The 13,032-nt window shown below is 44.0% G+C and overlaps 1 protein-coding gene across 8 annotated transcripts in view; it reads right to left on the bottom strand.

Annotated features, from left to right (window-relative positions):
* LOC105467080 (cell division cycle 25C) overlaps positions 1–13,032 on the bottom strand; it is a 55,515-nt gene that overhangs the window by 32,630 nt on the left and 9,853 nt on the right. For all 8 annotated transcript variants that reach the window (XM_011716440.3, XM_011716438.2, XM_011716442.3 and 5 more), the window contains 4 exons: positions 10,904–10,937; positions 10,704–10,793; positions 8,997–9,095; positions 2,701–2,853 (listed from right to left, as the gene is read on the bottom strand). In XM_011716440.3, the coding sequence (XP_011714742.1) occupies positions 2,701–2,853; positions 8,997–9,095; positions 10,704–10,793; positions 10,904–10,937 (376 nt within the window). The remainder of the gene's footprint in view (positions 1–2,700; positions 2,854–8,996; positions 9,096–10,703; positions 10,794–10,903; positions 10,938–13,032) is intronic.

Below are 13,032 nucleotides of genomic sequence, written 5' to 3'. Positions count from 1 at the left end.
GAGGGGAAGCCAAGTGGGGACTGAGGGTGGTCAGTGCTGGCCTTTAGGTGCACCTTGGTGTGAGCAGCCTGGTGCCATGGACTGCTGAGAGAGACAGACAGGCTCCTGGGTGGAAGGGAGGTTCCCATAAATCCCCATCTTCAGGACAGGGAGGGCTTAAAGGCTGGGGACCGGGCTGCCAGTCCCACCCACCAGATGGTGATAAAACCCCAGGCTCAGCCACAACAGGGTAGAGGATGGAGAAAAGATCAGACAGCCAGAAAGGAGAGAGAAGCTATGCTCTCTGCTGAGAGCTGGGAAGTCAACAGGTAGGACCTGCCTGAAGAGAGGAGCCACCCACTCCAGGGCCTCCTCTCTGCTGAGAGCTGAATACCGGATAAGACAAACTGCCTACAGAGAAGAGCTAGCCCCTGTGAGTCTCCTCTGAGCTGTTCTAACACTCAATAGAGCTTCTCTTCGTCTTGCTCACCCTCCACTTGTCTGCGTACCTCGATGCAGGACAAGAACTCGGGCAAAGGCACCACTGGCCACAGAGGTTTCTAGCCAGAAAAGCAACACCCTAAAGATCCCACAACAAAGGCAAGAGGATTGCTGGAGCCCAGGAGTTCCAAACCAGCTTGGGCAACACACCAAGACCCCATCTCTACAAACAATTTTAAAAATTAGCTGGGCATGGTGGTATGCACCTATAGTCCTAGCTACTCAGGAGACTGAGGTGGGAGGATTGCTTGAGCCCAGGAATTCAACACTGCACTCCAGTCTGGGTGACAGAGCAGAGCAAGACTCTATCTAATTAATTAAATAATTTAAAAAATAAAAGCATGAGGACTAGAATGCAACTGTTCTAACTCCACTATACCATATTGGCCTTGTGAAATGAATAAATTTTAAAGACAAACTCATAGCTCTACCTGTTTCAAAGCAACAAAGTTGATTTAGAAATGCTAAATACAGGCCTGGCATGGTGGCTCACGCCTGTAATCCCAGCACTTTGGGAGGCCAAGGTGTGTGAATCATTTGAGCCCAGGAGTTTGAGACTAGCCTGGGCAATACTGTGAAACCACGTCTCTACAAAAAATACAAAAAATTAGCCAGGTATGGTGGCATGTGCCTATAGTCCCAGCTACTCAGAGGCTGAGGTGGGAGGACTGCCTGAGCCTGGGGAGACTGAGGCTGCAGTGAGCTTTAATTGTGCCACTGTACCCCAGCCTGGGCTACAGAGCAAGACCCTATCTCAAAAAAAAAAAAAAGCTAAATGCCTCAGAAACTATCTTTGGCATATCAGCATATAGGCTATAACCCACATGCTTCAGGTATATCTATCGGTAATATGGGAAAGATAAAAGGAAACAAAAGACTGTATTATAAAATACCTAAAAAGTCATGTTAGGTATATTCTATACATTACTACTATCCTGGAGACATTACTTATACTAGGTTACTTTGATGGTGATCCACTCAAACTATTGACTGGAGCCTGTTCACCAGCAGTAAGAAGATTCCTGTAGTAACCTGATAACCTATCAGTCAGGTAGCCCTCAGTCTAAAGATAGGTTAGGCCAGGCACGGTGGCTCATGCCTGTAATCCCAGCTCTTTGGGAAGCCAAGGCGGGCAGATCACTTGCGGTCAGGAGTTTGAGACCTGTCTGGCCAACATGTCAAAACCCCGTCTCTACTAAAATTACAAAACATTAGCCAGGCATGGTGGCGTGCTTTGGGAGGCTGAGGCAAGAGAATTGCTTAAACCTGGGAGACAGAGGTTGCAGTGAGCCAAGATAACACCACTGCACTCCAGCCTAGGTGACACAGCAAGACTCCATTTAAAAAAATAAATAAATAAAGATAGGTTATCACATCTTGTTGATCTCTGTAGCTCCAGCATTTAGTAGAGTGACTCATACGTATTAGGCATAAAATATTGTTTATTCAAGAATGAATTGTTGACTGGGCATGGTGGCTCACGCTTATAATCCCAGCACTTTGGAAGGCTGAGGCGGGTGGATCACCTGAGACCAGTTCAAGACCAGCCTGGCCAACATGGTGAAACCCTGTCTCTACTAAAAATACTAAAAATTACCCGGGTGTGGCGCTGCGCTACTCTAGTGGCTGAGGCGGGAGAATCGCTTGAACCTGGGAAGAGGAGGTTGCTGTGAGCTAAGATGGCACCACTGCACTCCAGCCTAGGCAACAGAGCGAGAATCTGTCTCAAAAAAAAAAAAAAAAAAGAATGAATTGTTAATTAAACTAAATTTGGCCTGCGGATGCCTCTGTACTTGAGTCTTTACATACCAAGTTGCAACCTAACTTAGTACTTCAACTGAAAGCCTAATTTAGAAGTATACTTTTGTATCAAAAAGCTGAGTCTCAGGAAAGCAGAGCAGCTGAGCTTCAGTCAACCACAAGCAATCAACTGTTTAAACCATGTTCAAATGAGGTAAACTCAAGGCTGTAACCAACTGGGCTGTCTCTGTACCTCACTTCTGTTTTCTATACTTCATTTCTATTTTCTGTCCATAATACTGCCTGACCACATGGCAAACTGGAGTTTTACTGAATATGTTCTGGCTATGAGGGTTGCTGGATTCACTAGTTATTTTTTTGCTCAAATAAACTCTCCTAAGTTTAATTTGTCTCAAGTTTTTCTTTTAACAGAATGAAGGAATATGAAGAATGCAAAGATACTATCACAGAATACTTTACCTTTGCTTCTTGATCTTCCAGGGAAAACTCCATTAATTCATTTGAAATCTCTTCTGCCTGGTCTTCTCCTAGGTTTGGATTTGTATCCAACTTTGGAGCAGTAATAGGACTGCCCAGATATTTCATTTCACTGTCCACCAATTTTCCGTTGTCCTATCAAGTATATTGACAACATTAAAAACTATTCAAAATATATCAAAGTCCTAAATGTAAGAGCTAAAACTATAAAACTCTTAGAAGAAAACATAAGGGAAAAAATTCATGACATTGGATTTGGATAATGCCACTGAAAGCACAGATAATGAAAGAAAAAAATAGATAAATTAGTCTTCATCAAAATGAAAAACTTTTGTGCATCAAAGAACGCCATTAAGGGAATGAAAAGGCAACCCACAAAATGGGAGAAAATATTTGCAAGTCTTATATTTGATGAGGGATTAATATCAGAATATATAAGGAACTCCTACAACTCAATAACAAACACAATAACAATCAAAAGGGACATGAATAGACATTTCTCCAAAGAAGATACACAAATGGCCCATAAGTACATCAAAAGATGCTCAACTTAAGTAATCATTACGGAAATGCATATCAAAATTGCAATGAGATACTACTTTATACCCATTAGGATGGCCATTATAAGAAATAACAAGTGTTTGTGCATTGCTGGTGGGAATGTAAAAGGGTGCAGAGGCACTCTATGGATACTAGCATGCTACTTCCTCAAAAAATTAAACATAGAATCATCATATAATCAAGCAATTCTACTTATGAATATATACCCAAAAGAATTAAAAACAGGGGCCAGGCGCGGCAGCTCACACTTGTAATCCCAGTACTTTGGGATTACAAGCCGAGGCGGGCGGGATTACGAGGTCAGGAGTTCAAGAGCAGCCTAGCCAACATGTTGAAACCCCATCTCTACTAAAAATACAAAAATTAGCCGGGTATGGTAGTACGTGCTTGTAATCCCAGCTACTTGGGAGGCTGAGGCAGAAGAATTGCTTGAACTGGGGAGATGGAAGTTGCAGTGAGCTGAGATTGCGCCACTGCACTCCAGCCTCGGCGACAGGGCAAAGACTCCATCTTGGAAAAAAATAAATAAAATAAAATAAAAGCAAGGACTCAAGCAGATATTTGTATACCTATGTTAATAGCAGCATTATTCACAATGGCCAAAAGGTTGGAAACAACTCAAAATGTCCATCAACAGATGAATGGATAAGCAAAATATGATATACATACAAAAGAAATGAAATTCTAATACATGCTATGACACAGATGAACTTTGAAGACATTATGCTAAATGGAAATATAGGCTGGACGCAGTGGCTCACACCTATAACTCCAGCACTATGGGAGGCTGAAGCAGATGGATCTCCTGAACCCAGGAATTTGAGACCAGCCTGGGCAACATGGCAAAACCCTGTCTCTACAAAATATACAAAAAAATTAGGTCGAGGTGGGCAGATCACATGAAGCCAGGAGTTTAAGACCAGCCTGGCCAACATGGTGAAACTCCATCTCTACCAAAAATACAAAAAAATTCACCAGGCATGGTAGCACATGCCTGTAATCCCAGCTACTAGGGAGGGTAAAGCACGAGAATCGCTTGAACCTGGGAGACAAAGGTTGCAGTGAGCCAAGATTGCACCACTGCACTCCAGCCTGGGTGACAGAGTGAAACTCTATCTCAAAAAAAAAAAAAAATTAGCCAGGCGTAGTGGCACACATTTGCAGTCCCAGCTACTTGGTAGACTGAGGTGGGAGAATCATCAGAGCCCGGGAGTTTGAGGCTACAGTGAGCTATGATTGTGCCACTGCACTCCAGCAGAGGTGACAGAGTGAGACCTCACACACACACACAAAAGGACAAAATATTATATTATTCTACTCATATGAGGTATCTAGAATAGTCAAATTCACTGAGACAGAAAATAGAGGTTATCAATGGCTGGGCAGAAACAGGGATGGAGAGTTACCACTTAAGGGTATACAGCTTCTATTTTGAATGATGAAAAAATTCTGGAAATGAATTCTGGTGATAGTCTCACATTATTAATATACTTACTGTCACTAGACTGCACAGTCAAAAATACTTAAAATTGTAAATATTACGCACATTTTACTGCAATTAAAAAAAAAATCACACACAAGACTATCCAATAATTGAATATACTCCAGGTCTTCCCTCCATCCTAGAAACCAAAAACCTAAATAAAACACGATCAACTTAGTGCCCGGGCATGGATCACGAGGTCAGGAGATCAAGACCATCCTGGCCAACATGGTGAAACCCCATCTCTACTAAAATATGAAAAATTAGCCTTGTGTGGTGGTGCACGCCTGTAGTCCCAGCTACTTGGGAGGCTGAGGCAGCGGAATTGCTTGAACCCAGAAGGCGGAGGTTGCAGTGAGCTGAGATCGCACCACTGCACTCCAGCCTGGTGACAGAGCAAGACTGTGTCTCAAAAAAAAAAAAAAAAAAAAAAAGATCAGCTTTATCTTCGTAGGAAAGAATATGTTAAAATAGCTTTCCCTCAGGGTTGAGATTAGAAATAAGAATCCAAATCTCTGGAGTCCATGGTCTACGAAAGGCAAGTGAATGCCTGGGTAAGTTAAGACCCCAGTATTATAAGTGCACAAAAGACACTAGAGAAAATACGCATGGATAATAATCCCATGAAATCACTACTAATTATTATTATTATTGTTTTATTTTATTTTTTGAGATGGAGTCTCGCTCTTGTCCCCCAGGCTGGAGTGCAGTGGCGCGATCTCAGCTGACTGCAAGCTCTGCCTCCCGGGTTCACACCATTCTCCTGCTTCAGCCTCCCGAGTAGCTGGGACTACAGGCACTGGCCACCACGCCCAGCTAATTTTTTTGTATTTTTAGTAGAAACGGGTTTTCACCATGTTAGCCAGGATGGTCTCAATCTCCTGACCTCGTGATCCACCCACCTCAGCCTCCCAAAGTGCTGGGATTACAGGTGTGAGCCACTGCACCCGGCCCCAGCTAATTTTCGTATTTTTTTTTTTCGGTAGAGATGGGGTTTCACCATGTTGCCCAGGCTGGTCTGGAACTCCTGACCTCAAGTGATCAGCCTGCCTCAGCCTCCCAAAGTGCTGGGATTACAGGTGTGGGCCACTGCACCCGGCCACTACTAATTATTTTTATTTTATTTATTTATTTATTTTACTTTTTTTTTTTTTGAGACAGTCTCTTTGTCACCTGTCCAATCACTGCACTGAAGTGCAGTGGTGTGATCTCAGCTCATTGCAATCTCCTCCCAGGTTCAAGCCATTCTTGTTTCTCAGCCAGGCGCCACCACGCCTGGCTAATTTTTGTATTTTTAGTAGAGACAGGGTTTCGTCATGTTGGCCAGGCTGGTCTCAAACTCCTGGCCTCAGGTGATCTACCCATCTCAGCCTCCCAAAGTGGTGGGATTACAGGCATGAACCACCATGCGTGGACTGCTAATTATTTTTAATATAAAATGATTTTACCATGTATGTATCTATGTGTGTATTATTTATTTGAGACTGAGTCTCCATCTCAGCTGACTGCAGCCTCAGACTCCTGTGCTCAAGCAATCCTCCCAATTATAACTCACTGAAGCCTCAGACTCTTGGGCTGAAGCTATCCTCCTGCCTTGGCCTCCAGAGTACCTGAGACTACAGGCATGCACCACCAAGTCCCAGCCTTTTTTGGGGGAGAATGGGGGTGGGGTAGAGATGTGGTCTTGCTGTGTTCCCCAGTTAGGGAACTCAAACTCCTGGACTCAAGCAATCCTCTCGCCTCGGCCTCCCAGAGTGCTGGGATTACAGGGATGAGCCACAACATCTGGCCTAATTAGCATTTTCCCCCACCCTAGACTGCTCAGCAGAAAGTAATTTAAAAATTCCATGAGAAGGCCAGGCGTGGTGGCTCATGCCTATAATCCCAGCACTTTGGGAGGCCGAGGTGGGTAGATCACAAGGTCAGGAGTTTGAACCAGCCTGGCCAATACAGTGAAACCCCGTCTTTACTAAAAATACAAAAATTAGCTGGGCGTGGTGGCGCGCACCTGTAGTCCCAGCTGCTCAGGAGGCTGAGGCAGGAGAATCACTTGAACCTGGGAGGTGGGGGTTGCAGTGAGCAGAGATTGTCCCACTGCACTCCAGCCTGGACGACAGAGCAAGACTCCATCTCAAAAAAAAAAAAAAAAAATTCCATGAGAAGGCTGGGCGGGGTGGCTCACACCTGTAATCCTAGCACTTTGGGAGGCTGAGGCAAGTGAATTGCCTGAGCTCAGAAATTCAAGACCAGCCTGGGCAAGATGGTGAAACCCATCTCTACTAAAATATAAAAAATTAGCTGGGCATGGCAGCGTGTGCCTGTAGTTCCAGCTATTCGGGAGGCTGAGGCAGGAGAATTGCTTGAACCAGGGAGGCGGAGGTTGCAGTGAGCTGAGATCACGCCACTGCACTCCAGTCTGGGCGACAGAGTGAGACTCTGTCTCAAAATAAATAAATAAATTAATTAATTCTATGAGATATGGATTGCTAATGAAAATGTAAATTCTTATAACTTTTTAAGAAAAAAATTGGAGAAAGTATCAAAACCTTAAGGCTTGAGCCCAGGAGTTTGAGATTTGCCTAGGCAACACAGTGAGATCCCTATTTCTAGGGAGAGGAGAAAACAAAAAAGAAAGAAAGAAAAAAAACTTTAAAAATATTGATACTGTCGGGGGCGGTGGCTCACGCCTGTAATCCCAGCACTTTGGGAGGCAGAGGCAGGCGGATTACAAGGTCAGGAGATTGAGACCATCCTGGTCAACATGGTGAAACCCTGTCTCTACTAAAAATACAAAAATTAGCTGGATGTGGTGGCATGTACCTATAATCCCAGCTACTCAGGAGGCTCAGGCAAGAGAGTCACTTGAACCTGGGAGGCAGATATTGCAGTAAGCTGAGATCACACCACTGCACTCTAGCCTTGTAACAGAGCAAGAATCAATCTTAAAAAATAAAATAAAATAAAAACTTTATGTCACACTGACAAGATGAGTAGATTAAAAATTTATACCTAAGACAGATGCAGTGGCTCACTCACACCTGCAATCCCAGCACTTTGGGAGGCTAAGGCAAGCAGACTGCTTGACATCAGGAGTTCGAAGACCAGCTTGGCCAACGTGGTGAAACCTCATCTCTACTAAAAATACAAAAATTAGCTGGGTATGGTGGCACACACCTGCAGTCCCAGCTACTCGGGACCCTGAGGCAGGAGAATTGCCTGAACTTGGGAGGCGGAGGTTGTAGTGAGCCGACATTTTACCACTGCACTCCAGCCTGGGCAACAGAGACTTCATCTCAAAAAAAAAAAAAAATTGTGTGTGTATATATATATATATATATATACACTTTCAATCCAGCACTGAAGAGAAAAATCTGAAATGCAGTCAAATATATTTACGCTTGAGAACTTTGAGAACTTACATTATAGCATTATTTGTAAAAGGAAAATTTGGATACCACTAAGTATCTAACAATATGGAAGTCCTTTTATAAATTAGGGTCCATTTATTAGAGAAAAGCATCCAGAGCCAGGCACAGATCCGTGTGCCTGTAGTCCTAGCTACCCAGTAGGCCAAAGTGGTAAGATTGCTTGAGCCCAAGAGTTCGAGTCTAGCCTAGGCAACATAGCAAGACCTTGTGTTTAAAAAAATAAAAATTAAAAAGCAATCTTTAAAGAATAAAGTAGAAGAAAAAAAGAAGCTTGGCCAGGCACGGTGGCTCACACCTCTAATCCCAGCACTTTGGGAGGCTGAGGTGGGTGGATCACCTGAGGTCAGGAGTTCGGAACCAGCCTGGCTAACATGGCGAAACCCCGTCTCTACTAAAAATACAAAAATTAGCCGGGCACGGTAGTGGGCACCTATGATCCCAGCTACTTGGGAGGCTGAGGCAGGAGAATCACTTGAACCTGGGAGGCAGAAGGTTGCAGTGAGCCAAGATCGCGCCATTATACTCCAGCTTGGGCAACAGAGCAAGACTCCATCTCACAAAAAAAAAAAAAAAAAAAAAAGCCCAAGTCATATTTTTTCCTCCTTAAACTTAAACAAGAAGATCATAGGACATATTGTTCCTCTCTTTTCCTGCTCAAACTTTATTTCTCCAACCCCCTTTTTCTCACCTAAATTTGGCTTGATGATGCCGGTTTAGAAAAATTCAAAGGTTCATAAATCCAGAGCTGCCATCCTATAGCCTATAACACTTCAACTGATCCTTAATAATGATGTTCAATGACTTACCAGCAGAGAAAGAGGAGACACATAAGGTTCCCCTGGTCTCTTTTGAAACCTCAGGTTCCTGGGTGCCTGACACTCCAAGGGCTTCAAAGTGCCGTTTTCCTGAATAAGAAAAACTGCATTAGTTGGGGAAGAGAAGTGTCAGCTGGCCCTGATAAAAACATTTCATCTGATGAAGCCATGAATAACCCTTACAAAACACATTTCATGTAATCAAAGTTGACCCTATATCCTGACGCTATATAACCTTGCATTTGAAGATGCAAATTATGATGTGGATTTGATATAAGGCATGCAGATTTGCTTTGGAAGATACTAATTTTTGGTCACAAGTAAAAGGAATGGGGTAGGGATAGGGAGCCTGCCTGGGGAGGGGATAGTGAGATTTTAAAAAGTGATTATTGGCCAGGTATGATGGCTCACACCTGTAACCTCAGTACTTTGGGAGGCTAAGGTGGGTAGATCATCACAGGTCAGGAGTTCAAGGCCAGCCTGGCCAATTTGGTGACACACTGTCACTACTAAAAATACAAAAATTAGCCGGGTGTGGTGGCACATGCCTATAATCCCAGCTATTCAGGAGGCTGAGGCAGGAAAATCGCTTGAACCCAGGAGGCAGAGGTTGCAGTGAGCCGAGATTGCACCATTGCACTCCACCCTGGGGTACAACAGCAACTCTCTCTCACAAAAAAAAAAGTGATTATAGGCCAGGCAGTGGCTCACACCTGTAATCTCAGCCTTTTGAGAGGCCGAGGCGGGCGGATCACTTGAGGTCAGGAGACCTGCTTGGCCAATAAGGCAAAACCTCGTCTCTACTAAAACTACAAAAATTAGCCGGGCCATGGTGGCATGTGCCTACAGTCCTAGCTATTTGGCAGGTTGAGGCACAAGAATCGCTTTAACTTAGGAGGCAGAGGTTGTAATGAGCCGAGATTGCGCCACTGCACTCCAGCCTGGGCGATAGAGCGAGACTCAGTTTCAAAAATAAATGAATAAAAAGTGATTATAAATGGAGATTAGGACAGTATTAAATCAAGAAAAAACTGATTAGAACAGCCAAAAACATGAGTCTATCTTAAGTCAATGTAAGAAAAGAACAGCAGCTATCTTTTATGGGTAATGATCTGGGGAAATGGATGGAGGCAGGGAAGAAAAAAAGATGTCTAGAAAAGAGGATTAGTTGAAGGGATTAGATACAGAATTATCTTAGTGATTAGGTGGTTCTGAAGAGGCTAGTTTTAACTTGGAACGAAGGATGACCTAAGGTTTAGATAAAAAGTACCATGGCTTCCTCGGAATAAGGGCTTAAAAGCCAGACTAAGGGGGAAATAAGAAATTAATAAATCTACACTTGCATGTAAAGTGGTGGAAAAAAAAATCTGTGAACAAGTTATGCAAGTTAACCCTACAAACAAAACTCCTAAATCCCTTACACTACAGTAAGGATAATTTTTATCCTCAAAATGATCAACTGAACATGAGAAATAATGATGACCTACTGTGGAGAACTTGGAGCTGGGTGTCTGTCCTAGGGCCAAACTTTAATAAGAAAAAACAAAAACAAACAATTTTTCTCCCCTATAGTAATACAGTTTTGCTTGTCTAGCATACGAGGTATAAACAGTTCTACGTCTCACTATGATAACAACAAGTTTCTTCACTCAAAAAAATAAAACTGCCAATATATCTAGGTTTCCATTAAACACTCACATTTTCTTTATTTGCAGATAAGCTACACATTGCATCTCTCTTTCTATGGCCACGGTCCAAACCATTCGGAGTGCTACAGAGAAGCTGTGCCTAAAAAAGAGTTTGCTGAGAACGTCCCGCATCAAGTCACAGGTGCAATGGAAACCCTCTGTCTCCCACCTGAAAAGCAAACCCAAACCCAAAAAAGAGAGGCTACTCACTGGGCTACATTTCATTAGGTGCTGGTGATGATTCCTGCAGATTAAAACAAACTGCCTGTCAGGTTAGCCCCAAATACTGTTTGATTATTCTTCAGTGGATTTGGTGCATCCCAACATTTTTAAAATTTCATTCTAGGAGCCCTATTCCCAGTTGATATGTCTCTTCCAACAACAATACATAGGGTATTCTCTGTGGTAAATATGAAGACTCAAGTGATATCTTGGGGATAAGACCCTCATTTTGCCTGTATAACCATATAAATAAACATGTACCAAAGATGAACGAGTTTTATACAATTTACTAATTTTCCAGCACCGTGTATTGGGGCTAATTTTTTTTTTTCTTTTTTTTTTTTTTGAGACAGTCTGATTCTGTCACCCAGGCTGGAGTGCAGTGGCAGGATCTCGGCTCACTGCAAGCGCCGCCTCCCAGGTTCACGCCATTCTCCTGCCTCAGCCTCCTGAGTAGCTGGGACTACAGGCGCCCGCCACCACGCCCAGCTAATTTTTTGTATTTTTAGTAGAGACAGGGTTTCACCATGTTAGCCAGGATGGTCTCAATCTCCTGACCTTGTGATCCGCCCGCCTCAGCCTCCCAAAGTGCTGGGATTACAGGCGTGAGCTAATTTTTTTAAAAAATTTAATTTCTGGCCGGGCGGGGTGGCTCACGCCTGTAATCCCAGCACTTTGGGAGGCTGAGGCGGGCGGATCACCTGAGGTTGGGAGTTCGCGACCAGCCTGACCAACACAGAGAAACCCGTCTCTCTACTGAAAATACAAAATTAGCGGGGCGTGGTGGCGCATACCTGTAATCTCAGCTACTCGGGAGCCTGAGGCAAGAGAATCTCTTGAATCCGGGAGGGGGAGGTTGTGGTGAACCGAGATTGCGCCACTGCACTCAAGCCTGGGCAACAAGAGCAAAACTCCGTCTGGAAGAAGAAAAAAAAAAAAGCCCGGCGTGGGGGCTCATGCTTGTAATCCCAGCACTTTGGGAGGCCGAGGCGGGCAGATCACGAGGTCAAGAGATCGAGACAATCCTGACCAACATGGTGAAACCCCGTCTCTATTAAAAATACAAAAATTGGCCGGGCGCGGTGGCTCAAGCCTGTAATCCCAGCACTTTGGGAGGCCGAGACGGGCGGATCACGAGGTCAGGAGATCGAGACCATCCTGGCTGACACAGTGAAACCCCGTCTCTACTAAAAAATACAAAAAAACTAGCCGGGCGAGGTGGCGGGCGCCTGTAGTCCCAGCTACTCGGGAGGCTGAGGCAGGAGAATGGCATGAACCCGGGAGGCGGAGCTTGCAGTGAGCCAAGATCACGCCACTGCACTCCAGCCTGGGCGGCAGAGCGAGACTCTGTCTCAAAAAAAAATAAAAATACAAAATAAATAAAAATAAAAATACAAAAATTAGCTGGGCATCGTGGCGTGTGCTTGTAGTCCCAGCTACTCGGGAGGCTGAAGTGAGAGAATCGCTTGAACCTGGGCGGCAGAGGTTGCAGTGAGCTGAGATCAGGCCACTGCACTCCATTCTGGCAACAGAGTGAGACTCCATCTCCAAAAACAAAACAAAACAAACAAACAAAAAACATATCTATATATAAATTTCTATCCTCCCTCTGTGGATTTCATTATCTATCTGGGTTAGAGCATTTAAAGCAATTCAGGCCAGGCCAGGTGACTCCCATCTGTAATCCCAGCACTTTGGGAGGCCGAGGGGGTTGCTGATCACTTGAGGTCAGGAGTTCAAGAGCAGCCTGGCCAACATGGTGAAGCCTCATCTCTACTAAAAATACAAACATTAGCCAGGCATGGTGGTGGATGCCTGTAATCCCAGCTACTCAGGAAGCTGAGGCAGGAGAATCGCTTAAATCACTTGAACCCAGGGAGGCAGAGGTTGCAGTGAGTCAAGATGGCGCCACTGCACTCAATCCTTGGCAACAGAGCCAGACTCCATCTCAAAAATAAAAATAAATACATAAATAAAATGCTTGGTATGTGTTAGATACACAGTTTATTTAATCCTTACAATAGCTACTTTATGACAAGTGCTATTATTGTCTCCATGTTACAAATAAAAAAAATTAAGGTCTAAAGCAGAGTCACAACTGGTGAATGAAGTAGTAA

This window comes from Macaca nemestrina, chromosome 6, assembly GCF_043159975.1.
Source record: "Macaca nemestrina isolate mMacNem1 chromosome 6, mMacNem.hap1, whole genome shotgun sequence".
In the NCBI taxonomy this organism is placed as follows: Eukaryota; Metazoa; Chordata; class Mammalia; order Primates; family Cercopithecidae; genus Macaca; species Macaca nemestrina.
This window is presented reverse-complemented; position numbering and strand designations above follow the sequence as displayed.